The 27,629-nt window shown below is 44.6% G+C and overlaps 1 protein-coding gene across 5 annotated transcripts in view; it reads left to right on the forward strand.

Moving 5' to 3' along the window:
- Nucleotides 1-27,629, forward strand: part of TDRD9 (tudor domain containing 9) — a 147,204-nt gene that overhangs the window by 116,651 nt on the left and 2,924 nt on the right. For all 5 annotated transcript variants that reach the window (XM_089522641.1, XM_089522642.1, XM_089522643.1 and 2 more), the window contains 10 exons: nt 6,690-6,801; nt 11,838-12,050; nt 13,761-13,850; nt 13,978-14,238; nt 15,382-15,543; nt 17,124-17,194; nt 18,684-18,793; nt 18,923-19,019; nt 19,193-19,331; nt 22,392-22,510. In XM_089522641.1, coding sequence (XP_089378767.1) covers nt 6,690-6,801; nt 11,838-12,050; nt 13,761-13,850; nt 13,978-14,238; nt 15,382-15,543; nt 17,124-17,194; nt 18,684-18,793; nt 18,923-19,019; nt 19,193-19,331; nt 22,392-22,510 — 1,374 coding nt within the window. The remainder of the gene's footprint in view (nt 1-6,689; nt 6,802-11,837; nt 12,051-13,760; nt 13,851-13,977; nt 14,239-15,381; nt 15,544-17,123; nt 17,195-18,683; nt 18,794-18,922; nt 19,020-19,192; nt 19,332-22,391; nt 22,511-27,629) is intronic.

Genomic DNA, 27,629 nt, shown 5'->3' on the forward strand with positions numbered 1-27,629 from the left:
AAATGGGTTTTACTGCGCCTGCGCAGTGCTGCTCGGAACCTTCTGGAATCACTGGGCAGAGTTAACTCTGCAACATATTGAAACTTTTTGGCGGTAACTCCGCCCACCCGTTATAAGGCCCCTGCCTTCCCGCTCTTTTCCCCAGTTCCTTTTTTCCGCCGCGCTAGCTGCTTCAAGGAACTTTCGCTTGCTTCGCTTGCTGGAATCACTTTCGTTTTTGAACTCGGACTGTATCTTGACCATTCTTTGTCTCCCGCCCCTGGTAACTTCGGACCTTCGGACAGTTGACCTCGTTTTTTCGGATCTCCATTGGCTTTGACGATTTCGGAAATGCCTGCGCCTTTCAAAAAGTGCGACATCTGCAAGGGCAAGGTGCCCATCCAGGACCCGCACTCCTCCTGTCTGTTGTGCCTTGGACCGAACCACGACCCTAAGGCCTGCACGCTCTGCGGATCCCTCTCCTCTCAGGCTCGCAAGAACCGTGAGTCCCGGCTCACTTCGGCGATCGCCTTGGGGAAAGTGCAGGAGGGAGGCTCGCGGTCCTCTTCTGCCCCGCCTTTGGCGCCCCCCGCTTCATCTTCTCGGGCAAGTGTCTCCAGTGTGGGATCGGGGAGAGTTGTCGTCCCCAGCGTGGTGTGTGTCCCGGCCGGGACCCCTTCCACCACCTCCGACGTGGCCCGTGGCTCTAAACCGCCCAGTGCCACCGACAAACCCTCCAAACGCCCCCATAAGTCATCGGGGACTGAGGGTACCGAACGGGCGTCCAAACCGAAGAAGGTACCGGAGGGTTCCCGTTCGAAGGAGGCTACCGAGCCGGGGGTCCATTTGGCCTCGCCTTCGTCCTCCAAGGCGTCCAAGGCATCGCGCCATGCAGCACCTACGGAGCGGTCCGAGCCGGTGCAAGGGACGAGGTCCCCGAGGCCTTCGTCGTCGACAGCGGCTGCTGTCATCCTGGATCTCCCGGACAACCCGTTCTTCCCATCGGAGGAGCCTTCCAGGCATGGGAAGAAGAGGCGCCACGACGAGGCTGGTCGAGATCCTGCTCCTAAGAAGGCAAAATCCTCCAAGGATCGAACCTCGACTGACCCTCTGAGGGCAAAGGAGAAGAAGCGCTCCCCCTCCAAACAGGCTCGTGCTTCCGCTCCGTTGGCTCCCCGCGACCAGGGTCCGACGCCGGCAGGCCAAGGGACCCCGGTACCGGACACACCTCTGCCTCCTCCGACCGTGGATTTCGTCTCTGGAACGGATGATACCGCACCCCCTCGCTCCCCGGAGCATCGGTCGCCCTCCCACCCGGCTACAGAAGATGAGGACGACTTGCCCCGCGGACAAGACTTTCCGGACCTCTTCTACGACGTGCAGTCGCGCCGCTATTACATGTCGGTCCCAGAGGACAGAGCCTTGAGGGAGTTCACCAAACTGAACCCCCATCCTACGGACCGGTCCAACCCATCCACATCAGTCCCGACCGTGTCGGTTTACGAGAGGTCGCCGTCTCCACCCCGTAGGCGCGAGAAGTCGCTGTCTCCATCCCGCAGACGCTCCCGGTCTTCGATCGACTTCGCTCCAACCCGCCCGAGATCTCAGGTCAGAGTGACGGATCCCATTTCCTCCGACCTGGACTCCGAAGACGAGCCGCTGCTACCCTCGGAGGCACCCTCGGACGAGGATGCCCTCTCAGGTTCGGCCTCCCCTCAGAGGATGCACAACCCGGAGCCGTCTTCTCCGTCGGACGACGTCAGGTCCTTCACGGAGCACGTGGTCAGGATGGCGAGGGCCCTCGACATCGAGCTCGCATCCGCAGTGGACGATGCCGAGGACCCGGTTGAGCGTCGGGTGCATGGACGAGTCCCCACTCCACCGTGCCTGCCTCTCCTTCCCTCTCTTCAGACCATCGTGAAGAGGTCCTGGGACTCTCCGGCCGCCCTATCGGCACCCTCTCGAAAGGTGGAGTCACTCTATAGGGTTGCACCGGCGAGTTGTCCTTGGTTGGCCGAACACCCCCAGCCGAATTCTGCCATCGTCGAGGGAGCCCAACACAGCTTCGTCCCAAAGCAGGCCACCTCCCCTGTCGACCGGGAGGCGAAGAAGGTGGACGGACTGGCCAAGAAGGCGTACTCGGCGTCGGCGCTTGGGGTCAAAGCCGCCAACTACACCGCGTGCATGGGGGCCTACATCCAGACCCTCATGGAACGGATCTCCCCCCTCGTCCCGGACGTCCCAGACGACACCCAGAGGCAGCTGGTGGAGATCAGGGACGAGGCGCACTCCATCGGAAGCTGGCTAATCACCACTTCCAGAAATCTGGTGGACTGCTCCGGGAGGGCCATGTCAGCTTCCATGGCTCTTCGGCGCCACGCTTGGCTGAGAGCTTCCGACCTCAACCCGACGGTCAGAGCTGCCATCGAGGACATGCCGATCGACGGAACCGGCCTGTTCCATGCCGAGACCGACGACCGCCTAAACCGCAAGTTTAGGATGAAAGCGGCGGCGAAGAAACACGGCATGTCCTCAGCACCGGCTTCCCCGTTCCGGAAGCGTCAGCGCCCGTGGCAACCGCAAGGTCAGTCACAGGGGACCTTCCCCCGGGACCGACAGCCCCAGCAGCAGGGCTCTCAGAGGCAGCGCTTCCCCTCGCAGTCTTCCTCCTCCTCTGGCCGTCGCAACTTCCCGCCCCGGTACCGCAAGTCCCGCCGGCAGGACACCGACCAGGGGAAGAAGAGAGCCTGAAGGGACGCAGCGCGCTTCGTCTCCCCTTCACCCCTCTTCTTTTTGGACATCTTGAGGCCCTTTGTTAACACCTGGGCCTCTATAACATCGGACTCGTGGGTTCTCGACATCGTCCGTAGGGGTTATGCCCTCGAGTTCCAAGAGCTCCCTCCAACTGGAGCCTTTATGTCCACTCCCCCCTCGGACACCCTCCTCAACGGAGTGCGCACCTTGCTTGCAAAGGGGGCAATCTCCTCTTTGCCGCCCGACCAGTGTTCTCGGGCCTTCTTTTCCAGGTACTTCACGGTACCGAAAGCGGATGGGGGCATCAGGCCCATCCTGGACTTGAGACAATTGAACTTGTTCCTTGACTACCGTCGCTTCCGAATGGTAACCTTGGCTTCCATTCTACCTCTGCTCCACCAGGGCCTGTGGTTCGCGACCGTCGACCTGAAGGATGCCTACTTCCACATCGGGATCCGACAGTCCCACCGGAGATTCCTCGCCTTCGCTGTCGGCTCCGATTCCTACCACTACAACGTGCTTCCTTTCGGCTTGGCCACGGCTCCACGGATCTTCACGAAGTGCATGGCACCGGTGGTGGCATACCTTCACCAGAAGGGCTTCATGGTCTTTCCCTACCTAGACGACTGGCTGTTCGCAGCCGAATCCCAAGACGAGCTGCGGGAGGCAGTCTCATTCACCTTGCGCCTCCTGGACTCTCTCGGGCTGGTCGTCAACAGGGAAAAGTCCCACTTTACGCCGACCAGGCGGGTCAAGTTCATCGGGGCCGTCCTCGACTCCGACAACTGCCTAGCCTTCCTCCCTCCGGACCGGTTTCAGGCCCTGACAACATCCCTCAGGCCGTTCATCTCCCACAGAAGGGTGAGAGCCAGAGATGTCCAAGTCGCTCTGGGCCATATGGCGTCGACGACATTCGTCACCCCCTGGGCAAGACTTCGTCTTCGGCCTCTCCAAGCCTGGTTCCTCTCCGTCTTCTCTCCGTTGGAGGACCCGCCTTCAAAGTGGCTCACGGTACCTAGACCGGTGGCCGCTTCCCTCAGATGGTGGTTGGACAGCTCCAACGTCTGCACCGGGATGCCCTTCCATCAGCCCCAGGCACAGCTGACTCTGACAACTGATGCATCCCTGGAGGGATGGGGCGCCCACCTGCTCGACCTTGTCATCAAAGACAGGTGGTCCGCACAAGACAAGCGCCTCCACATCAACGCCTTGGAGATGCTTGCAGTGGAGAAGGCTTTGAGGGCATTCGAGTTTGCTGTCTCGGGGAGAGTGGTCCTCCTGAGGACGGACAACACCACCGTGATGTACTACATCAACAAGCAAGGTGGTACCAGATCCAGGACCTTGCTCGACCTCACACTCCGCATCTGGGATTGGTGCATCCAGAGACGCGTTCTCCTCCAAGCGATTCACCTCCCCGGGGAAGACAACGAGCTGGCAGACCGCCTCAGCAGATCTCCGTCGGTGTGCCACGAGTGGAGGCTCCATCCCGAGACGGTCAGCGACCTCTTCGATCGGTGGGGAACCCCCCGGATCGACCTCTTCGCAACCAGCTGGAACAGCCACTGTCCCCAGTTCTGCTCCAGGAGGCGAATGGATGGATCCCTCGGAGACGCATTCGCTTTCCTCTGGACGGGAGAGCTCCTCTACGCCTTCCCTCCGTTCCCTCTAATCATCAGAGTGGTTTCCAAATTGACTACGGACCGCTCGCATGCGATCCTCATCACCCCGTGGTGGCCGAGACAGCCGTGGTTCGCGTCCCTTCTCCACCTCTCCAGGAGATGCTTCCTCCGTCTCGACCCCCGCCCGGACCTGCTTTCGATCCAGGACGGCCGGATTCTCCACCCCGACATTGAGAGCCTGCCGCTGGTGGCCTGGAGGATTCGGCGCTGACTACCTTACCGGAGTCGGTGAGGGCGGTGATCCTGGCTGCGAGGAAACCTGCCACCCAGCGCTCCTACGCCCTGAAATGGAGGAGATTTTGCCTCTTCCTGGACCAGAAGGGCTTGTCTCCTGCACAGGTGTCCACTCCAGTGGTGTTGGAGTTCCTGATGGCACTTTTGGATGGAGGGCTGTCTCTCACATCCATCAAATGCTACTTGTCTGCCATCTGTGCCAAATACCAGTTCGGGGGGAGGGTTTCTTTCTTCAAAGACCCCTTGGTGAAGGGGTTCCTGAAGGGTTGTGCAAACCTTTATCCTCCTGTGTCGGTACCTACGCCGGCTTGGAGTTTGGAGTCGGTATTGTCCGCCCTCCAATCCAAGCCTTTTGAACCGATGGCCACGGCGGACTTGAGACTATTGACTTGGAAAACCGCCTTTCTTGTGGCCATCACCTCTGCCCGCCGTGCGGGCGAACTCTGTGCTTTACGTAGGGACCAACCATTCCTGAGGTTCCACAAGGACAAGGTGGTCCTCCGTACGGACATTACCTTCCTGCCTAAGGTAGTGTCTGCTTTCCACATGTGCCAGGACATTGTGTTGCCCACTCTCGCATCCAATCCTACGTCGGATGAGGAGCGGCGCCTGCACTCCCTTGATGTCAGGAGGGCACTGGCCTTTTACCTGGACAGAACTGCTGCCTTCAGTCGGTCCGAGAGACTCTTCCAGTGTTACTCGGTACCGAAGAGGGGGTTGCCTGTGTCAGCGCAGAGGTTGTCCAAATGGGTGGCTGGTACCATCCACCTCTGCTATGAACTGATAGGCAAGCCTCTCCCTGGCAGGGTTCGTTCTCACTCCACAAGGGCAATGTCAGCGTCTTCCGCATTCCTCTCGGGGATTCCTTTGGAGGATGTCTGTAAGGCTGCTGTCTGGTCCCAACCACTGACTTTTATTAAGCACTATAGGTTGGACACCAGAGCCATCCGGGACGCAGCTTTCGGGAGGGCTGTGTTGGTTTCAGGGTTGCATTGATTGCACTGCTGATATTTTTTGTGTTGTGCAGTTGACACTGTTTAACACTTTGTTGAATGTTAGTTTGCACAAATCCCATGGGATCGGTCTTGCATGACCTCTGTTCCCTTCTCAGGTTTAGCAAAGTTATTGCTATTTGTTCTGTGCACGAATAAGACGACTGACTCTGATGGTTCAGGGTGTTTATTGCAATAAATATACCTTTGGTTTACCATAGCTTTGGTCTCAGGACACTCCCTCCACCGCATACCTAAGCTTGTCAGTCTAAACCCATTTGTATGATTCGCAGAGACCACGAAGAAGAAGGACAGGTTGCTTACCTGTAACAGTATTTCTTCGAGTGGTCATCTGCGAATACATACAAATCCCACCCGTCCATCCCCTCAGTGTCCTGCTCTCGTTGGCTCTCTTCCTTCGCCTGCTTGGCGGAAAAATTGCGGAACTGGGGAAAAGAGCGGGAAGGCAGGGGCCTTATAACGGGTGGGCGGAGTTACCGCCAAAAAGTTTCAATATGTTGCAGAGTTAACTCTGCCCAGTGATTCCAGAAGGTTCCGAGCAGCACTGCGCAGGCGCAGTGAAACCCATTTGTATGTATTCGCAGATGACCACTCGATGAAATACTGTTACAGGTAAGCAACCTGTCCTTTTTTATTGTCTAGGTACATAACTATTTCGTGTCAGACATCAATCATCTTACATAGTTTTCCTCTTAGGAAAAACCATATATCCTCTCTTAGACTTCTAACAAGCATCTGTGGAGAAAAATATACTCATCCACAGGCTTTGCAGTATATTGCAGCATTCATCATGTATTTCTATAATACGTATATATCTAACCTGACAGATAAGTACATTTTTAAAATACTGTAGTCTATTTAATATTTAGAAAAGAATATCTCTCTCTTCTCTTTTGCCAACCTTTTAAGGGTATTTACCAGCCAGGAACAGCATCAACAACAAAATGCCTGTCAAAGATAGCTAGGTGTGACCTTATTGGAGGCTGTCATAAACAGTGGCATTATATTCCACTTATTTTGTTTTTAGAGTGAATGTGGACTTTCAGAAGCATACAGTGACTCCTGTACAGAAGTTCAGTAACACTTTGGAAAATTTGCAGACCATAAGCAGCCTGGATTTATCTATCAATGTCACAGAGGTACAGATTCCTAAACATTCAAAGCTGTATATGTCACCATTTAGTAAGAGTGGTGAATTGTATAGTGGGAGGTGATCAGGGAATGGGTTGTAGGTATGGGTCTTCCACAATTCCTCCCATGTGTCATTTCAGGTCATTCAACAGTTTGGTGAATAGAGATCTCCAAGTCCTTAATAAATAATAAATAATAAAAATTTTATTTGTATACCGCCCTTCCTATGATCAGGGCGGTGAACAACAATCAAAACAATACAGCGTATAAACAACAAATTAAAACAAAAATTAACATAGACAACAATACAAATACAATACAACTGTTAAAACCAATATTAAAAACCCCCTTGTTATCCTTTCCATCACTGACCCTTTGTATTAGTTGCAAATTATTAAGGGATCAAATCAAAAGATGTATCTGTTCAAATACATTCTGGTCATAATCCCATTTGTGGATATTACCTATGCAGGAGAAGGAGAAGTAATGTGTCTGCAGGTACTGCAATGAGGGAGTGGGAATGTCAAGCCAGTCAACCAATTACAAATCCATGTAACAGTTACCTTACATGGATTTGTAATTGGTTGACTGTCTGAACACAGAGGGTACTCAACAATGGCTTCTTTTCATCCTGGGAAGAAGTGACTAGTGGGGTCCCACAGGGTTCTGTCCTGGGCCCAGTGCTATTCAACATCTTTATCAATGACTTGGATGACAGAATTGGGGGCATACTTATCAAATTTGCAGATGACATCAAATTAGGAGGAATACCTAACACCCCAGAGGACAGGAACAAAATTCAAAATGACCTGAATAGACTAGAAAGCCGGGCCAAAGCTAACAAAATGAACGTCAACAGGGAGAAATGTAAGGTACTGCACTTAGGGCAGAAAAATGAAATACACAAATATAGGATGGGGGACACCTGAATGAAACTATGGCCTGATACAGACAGGCCAAAATAAAGCTGCTTCGAGTCACTTTGGACGTATGCTGTTTAAATGATACATGTGTCCTAAGAGTCCAGAAGCCACACCAAAGCCACGCTCTAGTCCTAAGGACTGGAGTGCAGCTTTGGTGCAGCTTCCAGACTCTTAGGATGCATGCATCATTGAAACACTATACCTCCAAAGTGACCTGAAGCAGCTTTATTTTGGCCTGTCTGTATAGGGCCTACGTGTGAAAGGGATCTGGAAGTCCAAGCGGACCACAAGTTGAACATGAGTCAACAGTGTGATGTGGCAGCTAAAAAAGCCAATGCAATTTTAGGCTGCATCAATAAAAGTATAGTATCTAGAAGATCAAGGGGAGTAATAGTGCCACTCTATTCTGCTTTGGTTTGGCCCCACCTGGAATATTGTGTCCAGTTCTGGGCACAACAATTCAAAAAACGATGTTGAGAAACTGAAGCATGTCCAAAGGAGGGCGACTAAAATTGTGAAAGGACTGGAAGCCCTATGCCCTATGAGGAATGATTTAGGAAGCTGGGGATGTTTAGCCTGGAGAAGAGAAGGTTAAGATGTGAAATGATAGCCCTGTTTAAATATTTGAAGGGATGTCATATTGAGGATGGAGCAAGCTTGTTTTCTGCTTCTCCAGAGACTAGAACGCAGAACAATGGATGCAAGCTCCAGCAAAAGAGATTCCACCTGAACATTAGGAAGAACTTCCTGACAGTAAGGGCTGTTTGACAGTGGAACACACTCCCTCGGAAAGTGGTGGAGTCTCCATTCTTGGAGCGCTTTAAACAGAGGCTGAATGGCCATCTGTCGGGGATGCTTTGATTGTGATTTCCTGCGTGGCAGGGGGTTGGACTGGATGGCCCTTGTGGTCTCTTCCAACTTTACGATTCTATGAATGGCAGAGGAGTTTAGCTCTTTCAGGACAGAAAGCTGCCTTCCCTACTCCAAAACACCTCAGAGGCCAACAGGGTGTCTTACTCTCCCTACAGAGATGCCTTTTGCTGCTGTCTCCCCGTTACCATTACACACTGGTCAAAAAAGTTGCTTAAACTGACATAATGGACTGTTGTGTGTTGTTTGCCTTCAAGTTGTTTCTGACTTATGGCGACCCTATCACAGGCTAAACCCACTTTCTTGGCAAGTTTCTTCAGAGGGGATTTCCCATTGCTGTCCTCTGAGGCTGAGAGAATATGACATGCCCAAGGTCATCCAGTAGGTTTGCATGACCAAGCAGGGATTCAGTGCCTGCTCTCCAGAGTCATAGTCCAACACTGGCTCTCAACAGACTGTTACACTGGCATATATCATCAACAGGATACTGGTCTGTGCTCAGCCAATAGTTACTCAGTTACAGCAGAACATGAGCACAATTACACCCTCCAACTTGCATTCTTCATCAAGTGATACACACAGGCATATTGTCTCTAATAAGGTAGGTGGTATATAGCCATGGGACCAAGAGCAAATCAAGCCTGTATTCTCACTAGAAGTCAAAATGACTAAACTGAGGCTATTGTTATTTTGGAAATGAATTCACTCATTAGAAAAAGCAATCATACTTGGAAAAGTGGAAGGCAGTAGAAAAACAGAGCTATTAATATGAAGCACCGGAATCCTGTTGGGGATTTACATCTTCATAAATGGACTTAACCTGTAGGAATGAAAATTGGTCAGCACTGTAACATTCATATCCAGCAAAGAGCTGCTGTTATGTCACTACATAGGAGAGCCAGTGAAATGATTGATGCACAACAGTACATCATGTCTATTGGGCACACTGTGCATTGGGACACCGACTAGGGAGTGCCTAGTGTGCCTGTGTATATTGGGACACTTTTGCCAGTGTTCCGTTAAGCATCTTGGCAATTTTGAAGATAACTCCTGATGAGCCAGAGGTTCTGTGGATTGGTGAATCTTTGGTCCAGAAACTGGGGACGCTACCTGTCCTGGACCCCTTTGAAGGAACAGATGTATAGCTTGGGAGTACTCTTAGCTCACTGGAGACCGAGGTGGACTCCATGGTCTGGCATGCTGGGGACCCATTGAGGGTCTGCCAGCTATGGCTTTTCCTGTATAGGGATAATTTAGCCACAGTAGCTTACAGTAATGCAGCTTCCCAAATAGATTACAGCTTTCCAAATAGACTACAGTAATGCACTCTATGTGCGGTTGCCCTTGAACACAACTTGGAAACTTCAACTGATGCAAAATGCAGCAGGTAGACTGCTGACAGGAGCATCATATAAAAGCCATATAACACCAGTATTAAAAGAATTACACTGGTTGCCAATACATTCAATTCAAGGTGCAGATAATGACATTTAAAGCCTTAAACAGCATGGGATCTTGATACTAAGAGGAGAACTGGTGGCGCAGCGCAGTGGTTAAATTCCAATACTGAAGCCACAAAATTGTAAGTTTGATCCTGGAGGGCTCCAAGATTGACTCAGCCTTCCATCCTTCTTGTAGGTCAGTAAAATGAGTACCCAGCTTGTTGGGAGTGACTGTGTTACAGATTGTAAGCTGCTTAGGGAGTGCCAGTTCACTGATAAGCAGTATAGAAATGTACTTGCTATTAGTATTGTTATTGAAGGAGTGCCTATATATATGTACCTGATGAGATTTAAGGTCTATGGGGCAGGCCATTCTTTCTGTCCCATCAAGCAATATGCTGCTCAAGGACATGGAAAAGGGCCTTTTCTGCTGTGACATCCCAATTATGGACTCCCCTCCTGCTTGAAGGCCTAACTGACATTGCTGCTGTTTGGCAGCCAAGTCAAAACATGGATGTTTATAAAAGCTTTTGGGACCTAACTGATTTTACAAAATCTTCCCATGTACAAGGTTTCAATACATTTTAAACTATTTTAACACTTTAATCAGTCTTTTTAATTTATTAATTGTTTAATATGTTTTAACCTTTTACAATTATTTTAATTATTCATAAATGTTGTTTGGTTTTTTTTGGATGCCACCCTGAGATCTCTGTATAAAGGGTGAAATTATTATTATTATTATTATTATTATTATTATTATTATTTATTTATTTATTTATTTATATAGATGTGCACAGTGCTGTACATACAGACAATAAAATCGATAAAAATGAAACCTGTCGATGGCATACATTCTACAAAATACATATAAAACAATAGATAGTAATACAAGATAGAATTAAATAGAATAAGAAACATAAATATGTTACTAAAGTTAAATATATTTTTATTTTATTTATTTAAGGGATTTATATCCCGACTTTCTCTCAAAATGGGATTCAGGACGGCTAATAAATAAAATAAATTCACTAACAGGGTTTCTTAGCACCTCTGCTATGTAGCTGAGTATACGTAAAGTTAAGAAAGATACATTGCCATAAAGGATTCCAGTTACGGTCTGTTGGAGATCTCTGATTTATAAGGTCACCATACATTGAAGCTTATCTGACCACAATTAATAATAACAAATCTAGCCATCCTGATTCATATCTGTTGGTGTTCTTAACCTGAAAAATGCTCATCCAACCTCTGCCTAAAGACCTCAAAAAGTAAAGAGTCCACTATCTTTCAAGGCAATCTGTTCCATTGGCAAGCAGTTCGTATAGTAAAAAAGTTCTTCCTAATGTTTTGGTAGAATCTATTTTGTTAAGGTGGAGCATCCATCAATTTCTCTTACTGCTCTCTTATGAATAGTTTTCCCAGCATGTGCCATGTCCTGACTCAGAGAGAGGTCAAAACATCTGGAGGGGCACACAATTTCTACTTTTTAATTTAATTTAAAAATTTTAATTTTTAAAAAGTAGACATTCTGAGATATAAGATGTCTGTTCCCTTTTTCTCCCATACTTTGGAATGCCCTTGTTTATGTCAAACAAACATGAGGAATACAGATAGGCAAACTAATCCTGAGTTGTATCAGAACTTGGTCTCAAACGCGGCAATGTGTTTTTGTTTCTGCAGTCCGAGGAGACCTTTCTAAAATTTTCTACCTCAAACATTTAAAAGTTAATCTTGTAGAATGTTTAGAAACAAAACTTGTGCCAGACAGGGCATCCCCAAAAAAACCCCATGCTATTTATTTTTTAGGTGGTAGAAGTTGGACACTTCTGGGGTTACAGAATAGATGAGAAAAGCATGAATATATTAAAAAGTTTATCTGCTGAGATCAACCAGCTGGAGCTGACCCCTTTGTCAGTTCGTCCCTATCCAGATTTGGTTTGTTTGGCACCATTTACAGATTGGGAGGATGAGAAATACTACCGAGCCCAAATCCTGTATGTATCTGGAGACAGTGCAGAGGTAAGCTTAAAAATACAATTTATAATATTAGAGTAGATGTGGGTAGCCCTTAGGCTGTCTGTTGCCCTTACACCCATTTTCAAACCCTTTTGACCCCTGCTGCCACCATCCATGCTGCCAAAATCATGGTGTCTTTCCATCAATTCTTTTATCTCTTGTAAATTGACAAAGAGAAGTTACCCTGTTTACCCTATGTTGCTGTAGGGCTTTATGATGTTGGAAGATTCAATTGTAGCTCCAAGCATCATAGAGAAGTGTTGCAGGTGGCTTTTAATTTGAGCAGCAGTAGTTGTGGTGGTAGCAATAAGTAAAATAAAATAACACTCTCTCTACTGTATTGCAGTGCTATAACCAGAGCTTGGGAAACTGGATATTTTTGGACCTCAATTCTAAGAATCCCCTATTTGTACAGTCAGCCCACAGATTCAACCATCCATGGCTTGAAAATATTCAAAACTAATGTAAATTCTAAAAGCAAACCTTGTTTTGCCATTTTATATAAGGGGCCCCATTTCATTATATCATTGTATTAAAAGGGACTTGTGCATCCATAGATTTTGGTATCCATGCGGGGGGGGGGGGGGAGGTTGGAAACAAGCCCCAGTGGATACCAAAGGCCTAGTGTAGTCCAAAAAATAACTCTTACAAGCTCTGACTAAAATAGGTACATGCGCTTTGTCTCACAGAAATGTCTTATGCTATCACTGCCTGTTCATGGCATTTGCCTGCAATGAAATTGCTGGTGCAGTGGTGTCTGGGGAGCAAGTTGGCTTCCAGTGTCATTGCCCCATGTTATCACATTGCCACATGGATGTATCTTGGGACACTTTTGTATGTGGAGCCTATAATCCTTGAATCAGCCTTGTGATAGTAAAATGGAGAAAAGGCACAAGAGGTAGAATGCCAGTTGGGGATATGGAAAGGATTAGGATAGAGTTGGAGTAGGCCACTTGGGATTCTCCAGATGATGTTGGACTGCAATTATCATCACCTCTCATTAGTTGTCCCCTTTAGGGCTGTTGGGAGTTGCATTCCAGCAATAATCTGGGGGCCACAAGTTGCCCATTCCTGGGAAGGAGGATTATCGAGCAAAGCAAAATGTGAGTTGTGGTGGCAAAACAGTCTGAACACATCTGGCCTTCTATCAAATGACATCATTTGGCCCTTAGGACATTGTTATATTCTGGGTCAGAGGTCTGGTTTATTTTGGTTAGTATTTATTGCTTTCCAGTCACTTTCTAGGATTTCAGGATGGACTCTTTCACAGACTTACCTGGGAATGCTAAGAACTGATCCTGAGACTCTCTGCTGCAAAGCAGAAATATTACCACTGAGGTGTGGCTTCATCTGGCAACTGTGCTAGTTGTCAAACCATGGAGCAGCTCACTATGGAGACCAGGTGATCTTGCATGGTTTTGTTTCCATGCCACTCCAGAATGTAGTTTCCATTTTGTAATGATGGTGTGAGAGCTGGCAGAGTAGTGGTCCGATTCCTGCTGCACAAAAAGTGATTTGCTTCTAGAGTACCTGCAGCCACTTCACAGGTATTGTTTCAGGCAGCTTCCACAAGGCCACTGGCTGCGTTCAGTGAGATTGCTACATATGACACACCATTTATGTGTGGTCACTCTACAGAATCTGTACACTATCTGTTTACTTAATTGGAAGAATTCTCAGTCTCTTGAAACCATCATTGCTTTAATCATGCAGGTTTTCTATGTTGATTATGGCAACAGGTCAAAAGTGGCTTTGGACTGCTTACGAGAGATCCCAAGTCATCTTCAAGAACTTCCCTTCCAGGTAGTGCTTGTTTTTCTGTTGGTGCAATAGGAGGTGGAGGTGTTGGGAATTAAGCATCACAAAATCTTCAAGTGTTAACTTTCTAACAAATCACCTACCTCTTCTGATGAATTTTGTTTCTGCTCAGGCTCTGGAATTCAAAGTGCGTAGAATGCGTCCCTCTGCACACTCTCTGGTCTGTGGAGAGCAGTGGAGTCGTGCTGCAAGTCAGAGATTTATTTCTTTGGTCAATGGTTGTGCCCTCATGGTGAAGGTCTTCTCGATTGTGCACAGCATCTTGCATGTCAATATCCTTCGATACTCTGGAGCAATGGAGATTGTCAACATCCGTGATATGCTTATTGAAGAATGCCATGCCGAACTGGCAGAAGATTCCTACGAATCAGTCGTATGTCTCTTTGTGTTAAATGGGTAGTTTTTCAGAGTTTTGAAAACAAGGGAGGGAAGAAGTAAACACAAGAGCCATTTACACAAGAGCCATTTACACTGTGTATGATTTTGATATAAGTTTTGCATTGTTTGACAATTAAGTATAGTTCTTATGCCCTACACCAGGGTGGAGCCTGCAGTTTCTGCATAGCCAATGGTGGGGAAAAGTGGGAGTTACAATCCAGCAGTATCTGGAAATCACATGTTCCTACTCTGTTAAAGCCTAGTAACACGTAATTGTAACAAGCTCATGGCTGGGTCTAGCATAAACAAGAGGAATACAAGAAGTAGTAGTGGTCTGCTTATGATTGTGCAAGCAGTGTGGCAAGTCTGACTCAGCTAAGTGAAACTACAGTTAGGCAATATCCTGCATGGCAGGGGGTTGGATTGGATGGCCCTTGTAGTCTCTTCCAACTCTGATTCTATGATTCTACAGCACCTTGGTATGATTTGCACAAATGGAATCAAGATTGAATTTGAAACATACACAATTATGAAAACATATTTCTGATCCAGAAGAAGGCTTACATTATTGCAAAGACAAGTAGTAGAGGGTGTGGGGCCACTCATACCTGGAGGCCTCAGCATTGCTCTTGCTGCAGTTGGAAGTGACAGTGCATCACTTCTAGTTCTGAGATTTGACCTAAAAGGGACTGATTTTCAAGGTTTTTCTGAAATAGTTGAAAGGGACAGTGGGCCCAAACTGCCTATATTTGTGATGGTATTAGGGACATTTTTATCTAAAAAATTAGACACAAACAATTTTTGGGAATCTACTGGAAGGCACTGCAATAGTGGGAGAAAAAGAGAATTCCAGCCAGCACATTATTTGAGTCGTGTGGGGTCACTATTTAGCAGAAAAATTATCCAAATGTTCTTACTGAGCATGGGGTGCAACTGACACAGAAAACATCACTTCTTCCCCTGTCTGACAGTAAAAATACATTAGGAATTAGTTAAATAATAACCTGTTTGCTATTCTCATGACACAAAAAGAACTACCTGAGGTGGCCATCTCACTTTACTGTATGTTAGGGATGGCCCTCTTGGTAAGTAAGGCTTTTTGTCTGTCTCTGTCTCTTCCCCCACACTTTTGTCTTAGCTAAGCAATGAAAATCTCAAACGGCTGTTTTCAAAGCCAGAATCAAACCAGGAGAATGAAGCTTCACCTGTACAGAACAACTCAAGAGAAGAAGAGAAATGCTTGATTGAAATGTTGTTGCAGAACTGTTCTGCCAATCGGTTTGGTACACCAAACTGCAAGGTAAACTTAAAAGAAATGAATATCTTATTCCTCTTTCACCTGCAATGTTCTTTCAGAGTAGCATGTTGCAAATTTCCTGAAGGATAATAGGCTATTTTTCTTAACATGCCTGTTCATAGCAGATTGCATCTTCATTTGACATTGAAAACAGGTGCCATCACAGACTTTTGGAAGGTTTTTCTCCCACCCCCTGCTTCATAGAAATGGACACACAGCAAATATCAGTTTGAAACATGTCCCCTTCATCTCTGCCATAGCTGTGAGCTGGTCAGAAACTTTATATTAACCACAGCTTATGGTGTCATTCAAACATAACAAACCATGCTTAATCTTAACTATAGCTGTTTGAGACAAGCCAGTATGAAACCACTGATTAAGATGTTAGGTTTTAAACTAACTGTGGTTAAAATTAACCAAAATTTTAGAGTTTGGATGTAAAACTAAAATGTGATTGACTTAAAACAGAGCTGTAATCTTTCAGTCCAACCATTGCCATAGTAAGAGAAATGAAAGAGGAAGTATGCTAGCTTGTGGATTTTGTAGCTCTGTTTCAGGGATGGGCAGCCTTGGCAAGCTGTATTACCCACTGACAAAAGATCATAGTGAAAAATTGAAATCATGACCACCAAAACTTCTGCTATGACTTACTGCAACAAGTGTAAATTTCTTGTTTACTGATTAAATACTACAGGTATTCTTCACTAATATGGTGGGTTAGGTTTCAGACCACTACCATAAAGTAAATATTGTCTTAAAATCTATCATATTTTTTCACTTGCCAGTGCATGTAAAAGCCTAAAAATATATCTGCACTATCATTATAAAGATATCAGCCTAAAAAAAAAAAAATAGCAGAAATAAAAAATACATTTTAAAATTGCCATAACACAGCACTGAGACATGAAATGCACCAATGCTATAAACAGACTGAACACAGATAACAAAACTGACACTGTACTATATAATTGAAAAGTGCCACATTAGTGCCACACTCTAAAGCAAAGTGGCTTAAAATGAGGTTCACATGTACTATAGGAATAGGATATTTCAGTAATCTACTCCCATTATCCATAATTCACTTTCTGGAGAAAGCAAGACAAGATTTCTTTTACTATTTGAAAAGACTGTGGAGTGGAACAGGTGTGGTTCCCCACCCCTACCTCTTAGACTGAAGGAGTGAGGGTCATTGCCACTTGTTAGCCAATTCTGGTTTCTTTCTGGGGTCACTTTTATCAACTTCTAGTCACCTGGATTCCCGACTCATGGTAGTGGTTAAACCAGACATGCCAAGTTAACATCAACCTGGATTGATGTTAAAATCAACATTTTCAAGTCTAAGAGTTTCATGATGTTTACATGGGAATAAACTGACACTTTTGGTACTTTTTAAAGGCTATTTATTATACAGATGCATCAGTTTATATATACATATACAATGCATGGGCACTTCATCTTTGTTACATTCAATAACATTACATGTAAGGCATCAGTCCAGTCCAGTCCATTATATATCCATCAAGAAGTTATACATTCACCACACAAAGATACAGTATGGGTGACACCTTTTTTCTTTCCTAAAGGCAACACTTACTGGTCCTTTCAACCCCTACAATGTGAAGTTCAGCAGTATGACCAGAGTCTCCAGGTTCAGGTAGGATGGTGTGTTATGGTTTGATATCTGTTGCCAATCTAGACACATATTCCCTATGATTATCCTATTTTTCCTTGTATAATGGGGGTTCTTCATGGATATATTCTTCAGCTATCAGATTTGCAAATTAAACCTGTATTTACCATCTAATAACCAATCAAAAACAAAGCAAAGCACATTAAATGCAAAATGTTTAGATAAGGAGAATCATGTGCCTTGACAGAGTTCTTTCACCACTGGAGGGAGTGCCTCTGCACCTCTGTTTGAATTTCATTAGGCATCATCTTAGCAGGTTCCCTCCTTTCAGAGAATATTTCTTAATTAAAATATTTCTACCCCAGTCTGTATTAGACATCTTGCGATAGTATACAATAACTGAAAACAACTTCTACAAAGAATTTAAAAATAATTTAAACAATTAAAAACCATTCCGCTGAAACAAAATATACAGTTTAACGAGCATGATCACTTGAGCCCTAAAGACTTATGTTCACAGCCACTTTTTTCTTAACTTGGTGCTGAAATTACAGCAACACTGGTTTTCAGTTTGGTCTCTGTGGAGAATGCATTCCACGATCAGACTGCTGCAGCCGGTGCTCTTTCCTGCATCTCCATTTTGTCTGTGTTGCATACGTATAGTAGATGATTAACCTTTTAACTACCATGACTTCAGCCTGTGGAATATTTGAAATTTGTAGTTTGGTGAGGATGTCAGACACGACTTGACAACCTTGTCAAAGAGGAAACCTTTAGTTTTTTGAGGATGAGAGCCCACATAGTTTGAGTGGCATTGGACTATGACTTTGGAGACCTAGGGTTCAAATCTCCACTTGGCCATGGAAACCCACTGGGTGACCTTGAACACGTCACACTTTCTCAGCCTCAGGGGAAGACAATGTCGAACCCCTCTGAATAAATCTTACCAAGAAAACCCTATGCGAGATTCTCCTTAGGGTCTCTGTAAAATTAGCACAACAACAGCAAATTTGGTGAGATACCGAGAATTCGGTGCTAGAGAGCTTTAGTGTTGTTGTCTAGGGAGTGTACTGGAGCTCTCTGGCAGAAAATTCTAAGTCCCTCACCAAACTGGAAATCCTAGGACTCTATAAGATTGAGCCATTACAGTTAAAGAGGTCTTCAATGATTGTCAGCATATCAGGTACAAGCACTCTTATTGTACTTTTCCCAACAAGTTTAGAGAAGAAGGCCTCTTGGGACACAAGTTCTCTTGGAACAGGCTGTATCTTTTCTGTGACCCTACTATCAGTGATGGATTTTGTAAATGTGTGAATACATGCTATTTTTTCCCCTCTGAATCACTTGCCTGTTTCTTAATCACTGGTATTATTTTTAATAGCGTGGTCTTAGCCTGTTAGTGAATGAAACATTTCTGTCTTAAATTTTTTGTTCTCCTTTATGAAGGGAATTCTCTGCAAAGCAGTTGTCACAATGGGTTGTACAGTGTGATTATTCTTCCTCCCTTTCCTAGAATGGTTTTGGTCGAGAAGGAGAGTGTGAACTCTGTCGTTGTCAGTGATACGCCTGAGAATTCATTTCAACAGCTCTTGGTCGCTGCCTCCGTATCAGTAAATGCAACAGGTGACTATTGCATTCTTAACAGGATTGCTTGTGTCTGCATTGTGTAATTCTGTTTACCATAGCATCTGCTGTTTGTGAGCCTGCTGCATTTTAGAAATATATTTATATATATATATTTGATGACAACAGGATCCACAATGTTGCTGAGGGAGACATCTCTGATGCCTCATATCCCAGGTCTTCCAGCACTGCTTGGTATGCTTTTTGCTCCAGTTATAGATCTCAGGTAAGTGCTCACTTTCTAAACAGTTGCAATCAATTTTAAGAAATGTCTGTATGTTGCTTTCTTTATCATCTCCCCTCAAAATATGTATGGGGTCAGTGTCTTATATTATCAGAAGTTTTAAGCTTATTGTTGCACGTTGTGGCAGCTCTTAGAAAGTCTGTTCATCTCTTTAGGACTGATGAAAACCAAACAAGATATATCGGTGCCCTTTGTGGTTTAGGATGGAATCATACAGTGAGAACACCTATCTTCCAAGACCATGACATTGAGCTTGCGTTTGATGTAGAGATTGGTGCAGATGACATAACTCAGGTAAAACAGGCATGACTACTTCAAATTTTAAAGTAGCAAATGATTGGAGTACCTCATACTATTAACATACAGCCTTTGGATTTCTTAGGCCTCATTCCCACTGACAGGATGACTCACTCCGTGATTTGTCTCTGTCCTGGGTTTGAAAACGATTCTTAAAAAAACCCAGTCCCCATTATCAAAGGAGATCTTTTCCATACCCCAGTCCAAGCGATTTAATTTGCCCTGATTGTCGTCCCAACTGGCAGCGCTGCTTCAGCATCCCCTGTCAATCATCCACGACATAAGCAGCTGCCCAGCTTGGAAATGGGGGGGGGGTGTTGGAGGCTGAGAGAGTGTGATGCTCAAGAGAGATGCAGATGCTGAAGGGTCAGGGTCAGGCGCAAGGGGGAAGAAGAAGAAGAAGGCAGGAGGAGCCTGACTGAGGAAGAGGAGGAGGAAGAAGGAGGCAGCAGCAGGAGGAGGGACCCAGGGAGGGCACCAGCATCCAGGGAGCCTGGGAGAGGGAGGGCACCAGGACCCAGGGGGGCTTGTAGGAAGGAGGACAGGGCAACAAAAATATTATTACAAACTATAATTAATGCATCCCTTAGGGAGGGAAAATTTCCATCGAAATTAAAGCAGGCGGTTGTCAGACCGCTTTAAAAAAAAACCCTCCCTAGATCCCCTTGTGAGGAATAACTACAGACCGATCTCCCTTTTACCATTCTTAGGTACAGTGATTGAGAGGGCAGTTGCCTTCCAGCTCTAGGTTATCTTGGATGAAACCGATTATCTAGACCCATTTCAAACCGGCTTCAGGGCAGGATATGGAGTTGAGACAGCCATGGTCACCTTGGTCGATGATCTCCGTCTGGGCATCGACAGGGGAAGTGTGACCCTGCTGGTGCTCTTGGACGTCTCAGCAGCCTTCAATACCATTGACCAAGGTATCCTTCTGGAATGCCTGAGGGAGTTAGGTATTGGAGGCACTGTTTTGCAGTGGTTCAGGTCCTACCTCTCAGGCAGAGCCCAGATGGTGTCATTTGGGGACAGTTATTCGTCCAAGAGGGAGCTCATATTGGGTGTCCCTCAAAGCGCAAGTGTCTCCAATGCTATTCAACATTTACATGAAGCCGCTGGGAGAGATCATCCAGAGTCATGGGGCGCGGTGTTATCAGTACGCTGATGACACCCAAATCTATTTCTCTATGTCTCCAACTGTTGCAGTGACTAGGGATGGCATCTCTCCTCTAGATGCCTGCCTTGGTTTGGTAATGGGCTGGATGAGGGAAAACAAACTCACACTGAATCCAGAGAAAACGGAGGTACTCGCGATAGGTACTCTAAGTCCAGGCACGGAAATTTGTCAGCCAGTCCTGGACGGGGTCACACTTCCCCTAAAGGATGAAGTTTGCAGTTTGGGAGTACTTTTTGATCTGTCCCTGCAGTTGTCATCTCATATAAATGCGACTACCAGGAGTGCTTGGTATCAGCTTCAGTTGATAGGCCAACTGCGTCCCTACCTGGACCGAAAGGATGTAATCTCTCGTTTAGATTTCTGTAATGTGCTCTATTTGGGGCTACTCTTGTATCAAGTTTGGAAGCTTAAATAGGTTAAAAATGCAGCAGCCAGATTGGTCACCGGTACATCGAGGTTTGACCATATAACACCAGTACTAAAATCTCTTCACTGGTTGCTAATTAGCTTCCGAGCGCAATACAAGGCATTGGTCATCACCTTTAAAGCCCTACATGGCTTGGGCCCAAGTTACTTGCGGGAATGTCTCTCCCTACATAATCCGCTCCGCACTCTCAGAACATCAGGGAAGTATTTACTGGAACATCATAGTACTAGGTTAATGACAACTTCCCACAGGGCGTTTACAGCAGCGATTCCAAAATTATAGAATGGCCTACCGGAAGAGATCCATTGCATTACTACTTTAGAGGCCTTTAAGAAGACACTCAAAATGGATCTCTTCCGGCGGGCTTACTCATCAGATTCTATATAAAAGCTGATGACAATATCCCACTCTCGACTGTGATCACTGACTACTGCTAAACTGATTTTAGAGAACTAATAGGAATGGGTAAATTCCATATTAGTGTGTTATTGATTGTATTAGTATACTGTATTATTTGTATAACCTTGTATTATTTTCTGTGTGCCTTCAAGTCATTTCCAACTTACGGCAACCTTAAAACTATGAGGTTTTCTTGGCGAAATTTTTCATGGCGGTTAGCCTTTGCCTTCCATTGAGGCTGAGGGAGTGTGACTTGCCCAGGGTCACTGCAAAAAGAAGCCCTTGAGGTTATGAAAGAATTAAATTTGTATGGTTCCCTGGCTAGTTTAGATTAAATTTTCACAAATCAGAAGCACAATGTAAAGGTTTTTCAAAACAGATCAAGAATTTACTTTCAATCTAGTCCTTATGGAGATAATTAGTAGTAGTCCTATGGTGTAAATGTGTTTTAACCCACTCATCCCTAGTGATATTGTTTTTCTTTTTAACAATAGGGTAGCTTTTATTTATTATATTGTACTGTTACAATAGGCCCTTGGTACCTGCTGGGGTTTGGTTCCAGTCAGGACTCCCTGTGGATATGATAAACTGTGGATGCTCAAGTACAATGGGCTAGTAACATGGTGTTCTTTATATAAAATTGCAAAATCAAGGCTTGCTTTTTAGGGGGATGGAGATATATATATATATATATATATATATATATATATATTTTCAGACTGTGGATGGTTGAATTCATGGATATGAAGGGCCAACAATACTTTACACTAAAGAGAAACTGTCTCCTTTCAAGAGCTTTTGCTGCTTGTGACGTTCTGCTTTACTTCTTCAGGTTTTTTTTTTCAAACTGAATTTTTGATTATTTGCAAAGAAAAAAATTAAAGGGTATATAAGTTCATGATTTAATAAATGAATTCTCAGATGCAATTTAAAAGTGTTTCATGCTGAATCAGGTTAGTCATTTTGTTAAAGCCAGACACTTTGTGCATTCATTTTTAAATAAAAGCAGCTGCAAGCAGTGTAAAAAAAACCCCCTCCTCCTTCTTTTTCACAGATAAATATTCTAAGGCGTGCCATTAATAAATTAGTCAGTGATGGTCCAAATGGCCTGTTGCATTTTGGTCAAGAGAGAATTTCCCAGTTACAGCAAGCTGCACGCCAAAAACTTTTAAGGTAAACTATTTCTTATTTTTCACTCTCTTTTTTAAAATGTTGTCATTGTAATTAAGTCTGTCTGTGTCATTTGACAGTTTGGCCATTCCCTTCTTTTGTCTTATGATTAAAAAAAAAAACCTGTTGCCAAATCTTCTATAAGCCTGTGCAGGTGTTAAATCTGAAAAGGTGGATAAACACATGAATAATGCTGTGACTACATACATACACTGTCCAATCCTCTCAGTTTCCAACTTTACTACACAGTACGATGTGAGGGCCTGTATTCATGTGAAGAGTTCTTGTTGTTATCTGCTGTTCCCCTTCGCTATCAAATCAGCTTTGAATTATGGCTACCCTGTGAAGATGAGAGCTCCAAAAAATCTCTTATTAACTTAATTAACTCTGTTGAGATTTGCATCTTCTTAAATTGAGTTAAATTCATCTGTAAGGTGGTCTTGCTTTCATCCTAATGTTATCAGCTTTAATAAATATTATTCTACTATCTAAACAAAACTAGTAGAACATTTTTGCATGTTTTACTGTTCAACATGGCCAAATGGGGACCTGAGAAGGCTAGGACAAGTGAGCATGACCAGTGCCTTTGGGATCCCATGATCCTACTTCCAAATGTATGCACTGTATCTACGTCAGTCCCAATAGAGTTTATGTTTGCATAGATTTGAATAAGCCAGAGTTTCCTCAATAACAGGACTGAGTCAAAATTTTCCCACTCAGTTTGTGATCATGTCAGTAAAAGGTGACATTACAGCACTTGTGGGCAAGGAGGAGGCAACTTGCGCTGACATTTTATCCTCTGTTCAGCGGGTGACTTCCATACTATTTTCCCCAGCATACCCTGTAACGTCATTGCACAGACTTCTAGGCAAAAAAAGAAGTTGTTGTTGCTGGCTAGAGGTATGCTGGTGAATATCCCCCTCCCTTGCTTCAAAATTCACAGGCATTCCTGTAGATATGAAAAAAGGATTCTCTTGGCATCTTTCAACTGTGTGTGTGTGTGTGTGTGCGCACCTTCAAGCCCCCTGTTAAATTATGGAGACCCCATGAATTTCACATGGTTGTCTTAGGCAAGGAGATGGTTTTGCCAGTTGCTGCCTCTGAAATAAAGCACCTGGTGTTCTTTGGCCATCTCCCATGCAAGTACTAACCCGAGTTGACCCTGCTTAGCTTGCAAGATAAGACAGGATCTGCTGCCTTTAGAGTATTTATGCCAGCTCCTCTGTCTGGTCATTCTTATTTGACCAGAAGATTTTCCCAGTGCCCATTACTTTACCTTCAGAACTCAGTCATTTTATAAGTTGACTTCAATGTTTATCTCAGTGGGTCCTTGGTATCTGCTGACGTTTAGTTTCAGGACACACACAACCCCAACCAATGGATACCAATTGCTGTGGATACTCCAATCTCATTAAATACAGTGGTAAAATCAATGTTTGCTTTTTGGAATTTACATATATTGTAAAATAATTTCAAACCATGGGTAGTTGAATCCGTGGATAAGGAATCTGTGGATAAAGAGGGTTGACTATACTTGCTTTGATCCTGGACAGATAAAAGAAGGCCAAATCTCTCTCTCTCTCTCTCTCTCTCTCTTTCTTTCTTTCTTTTGAAACACACACACATACACAGAGAGAGAGAGAGACTAATGGCAGTCCTAAGAGAGACTAAACACATCATTATGTATTCAGGGCATTTCATGCATCTGCAATTTTAAGTTAATTGTATTTACCATATGTCATCACTGTTTAAGAGGAAGTTCTGTATTTGAAAAACATGTCTAGACAGAATGAATTAAAATATATCGCTGCTGTACTTGCAGAGCTCAAAAAGACAGGAGTTGGCAGGCAAGGAGTCTGTGGTAATCGAGTTGTCACGTACGACAAAAGGTTCTAAAAATAGCTAGCATTAAATCTATAGATGAGTACAGCAGCATGCGTGCATATGCAACCCAAGCAATGCAAATGTTAACACTGGGAGACGAACTTTCATGATGATGTTTAAAAGCTTGTCTTGTCAAATTGTTTGTAATAAATTATTTCAGTCACACTGGAATCATTGAGTGTCATGGTAGAAGTATCCTCATCTCATTAGCCATGGTGTTAATGATGGTGGAGGAATGGTATTGGCTACACATGGGGGTAGCAGGAAGTGGGGCTTGTGGAATGAAGGCAAGGATAGGCAGCTGTAGAAGCTAGGGGGCCTATATTTGGACCCACAGGAAACCTTGGCAGGCTGCAGACCCCCACCCCACTGCACCCCTTGCAACACCCTCAAGGGGGTGTGGGAACCATTTTCACCAATGGTATTCAAATCTTTTACCCTTCGGATTTCCTTTGCATCTGCGTACAAATGTTGTGCCACTCAACTTAGTATATGAATAAAAATATTTTGTTTATTTGGTGTGGGTATTACCATTCACATATTCATGTATATTATTATTTTTAACATTTTGTAAGGAAATAATATTATTCGAATTAGAACAGTTTTATTTAAATAAATGCAATATTTGACTCAACACGTGTATGTTTTACACATTAAAAAGTGTGGAAGGAGGAGGAGGGATCAGGGTCTCTAAAGTCTCACGCTCCCCTTGAGCAACTCTCGCTTTCCTCCCCCTATGTCCCACCCCACTGTTTGAAAACCATTGATTTTCACCATGTTTTAGCCTCCTTTGGTCCATTTTAGGTCCAGGAGAAGCCTTTTTCAGACAACAGAAAGTGAGCAGAAGTCACTTCCCTGTTTCAAAAAAGCACTCCCCTGTGCCTAATTGGCCCGGGAAGTGGTGAATGGTGAAAGTACCCCCATGCACTCTAAAGGGCATTGAGAGGGGTATTTGTTGGACTCCTAGGTACCAGTAAAATGGCCTTGGGGGCTGCATGTGGCCTGGGTGCCCACTCCTCATTTAAGGCCACATCCCCATAAAGAACAGCAGATTTCTCTGTAAGTGACTTTATTATTATTATTATTATTATTATTATTATTATTATTATTAACCTTTATTTATAAAGCGCTGTCAATTTACACAGCACTGTACATAGAAACTTTTAGTTAGATGGTTCCCTGCCCGCAGGCTTACAATCTAAAAATACACGACACAAAAGGAGAAGGGAGAGGTGGTGGGGAAGGGGATCAGGTCCAGCAGTGCTTCTCTACCTCCAAGGCCTGGACCAAGGCAGATGGAAATGGAAGAAGGGCTTACGTTCTTAATGGATGGTCAAAAGGAGAAGGGAATGACAGTAGGGAAGGGGGAAAGTCCAGCTCATCTGCTTTCTCACATAGGCCTCTCTCCCCCTCAAGGTGGTGGTTGGAAGGAGGGCTCTTTGTCTTTCCAGGCGAGGCCTGTAGTTGCTGGATATAAATATACATATTTACATTATTTATACCCTGCCCTTCAGCCCTAAAGGCTCTCAGAGCAGCTTACAATTATTATTATTTTTAATTAGGTGGTTCCCTGCCCTCAGGCTTACAGTCTTCCCTTCTTTAAAGTAAGGTTGGCAAATGGAAGCTCTTGACACTGTAGTAAGCTTGCAATGTAGGTTTATCCCACTCTATGCATTGGGTACCACTGCTACTTTCCTGCTTGCATAGTAAGACCCCAGTAAAAGTTTATGGAAGTTTCTCTGCCCTCTGTAATAGCAAAGTTCTTCCTTTAGTCCATGGGGAAGAAACATGTGGCCCTCGAAATGTTTTTTTGGCCTGCGTAGCTTATTAGCTCTAGCCAGCATTGACAATTTTCTTACTCATTGAACATATAATAATAATAATAATAATAATAATAATAATCATAATCATAATCTTCCCATGAATCGAGACGGAGAACATAGGTTAACAAACAAATGGTGTCAGTTAAAAAGACAGCAGTTAAACACAATCCATTTAAAAGGACAGATAAGTTGTACACATATTAAAACAATCTACATTTCAAATTCATCATTTAAAATCCACAATATAAAAAACATCTGGATAGCTGTTCCACATCTGACATCTCAAACCACTGTGCAAATAGATTAAAACTGGTAAATGCACAATGTTCCATTGATAAATGTGTGATGGTTGTACATTAGTGAGAAGATGCTTGTTTGAAGAGAGATGTTTTTGGTAGATACTAAAGAGAGAGAAGGCTAGACTCAATCACAGTTGGAAGGGCATTCCACAGGATTGGAACCAGCACACTAAAAGCCCTAGTGGATTCCAAGCAGATTTCAGCCACCTATGGAACTGCTAGAATACCTTCTCAGCAGACCTAGATGACTGAGTGGGCTAATAAGAGAGTGTCCCCAGCTATCAAGAGTCATTAAAGAGATTTGTGCACTACCACCAGAAACCTGAGTGTAGGCCAGTGACCCAGATAGGGAACCCTGGAAGACCCTTCCACAAAGGGGTCATTGACATCAAACAGTGGCAAGGAATGATTGGAATGGCAGTCTAGCAACATCTGGAATAGTTTTTTGTGGATTTTTCAGGCTATGTGGCTATATTCTAGAAGAGTTTATTCCTGACATTTCGCTGGCATCTGTGGCTGGCATCTTCAGAGAATGCTGGCATGGAAATGAGTGGGGTATATACATACTATGTGACTCTAGGTTGGGACTTGCATGCCAACATTGTCTGAAGATGCCAGCCACAGATGCCGGCGAAATGTCAGGAATAAACTCTTCTAGAACACGGCCACATAGCCCCAAAAAACCACAAAAAACTATGGATGCTGGCCATGAAAGCCTTCGACTTCAACATCTGGAATGCTGCAACTTCTCAACTAAGCTCTCATTTTCCCTTTGAATTCCTGGTCACTGGAGCAGGACTAAAGACTCAAATGCATGTAACTGCTTCTGTTTCAAAGAGAACCAGAGTGATCTGGAGATTGGAGTACTTTTTCCTTGGGATTGTTTGGGGTGCTCATTTAGCTGCATGGGGTGAGAAGTTGAGTGAAGTTTCATTAGGTGCTTGGCACATAGAGGCAGGGAGTGCTGGCTGGCCCGGCCACACATATCTGGAGAATGTCTGAATACAAGTTTGAGCTGAGTTATTTATTTATTTAGAATATTTATACCCCACTCTTCAGCCACAAAGGCTCTCAGATCAGTTTGCAGATTGTTAACTGGACAGTTCTCTTCCCGCA

The sequence above is a fragment of the Sceloporus occidentalis genome, unplaced genomic scaffold (genome assembly GCF_023333645.1).
Source record: "Sceloporus occidentalis isolate IW3139 unplaced genomic scaffold, rSceOcc1.0.p SCAF_4, whole genome shotgun sequence".
In the NCBI taxonomy this organism is placed as follows: domain Eukaryota; kingdom Metazoa; phylum Chordata; class Lepidosauria; order Squamata; family Phrynosomatidae; genus Sceloporus; species Sceloporus occidentalis.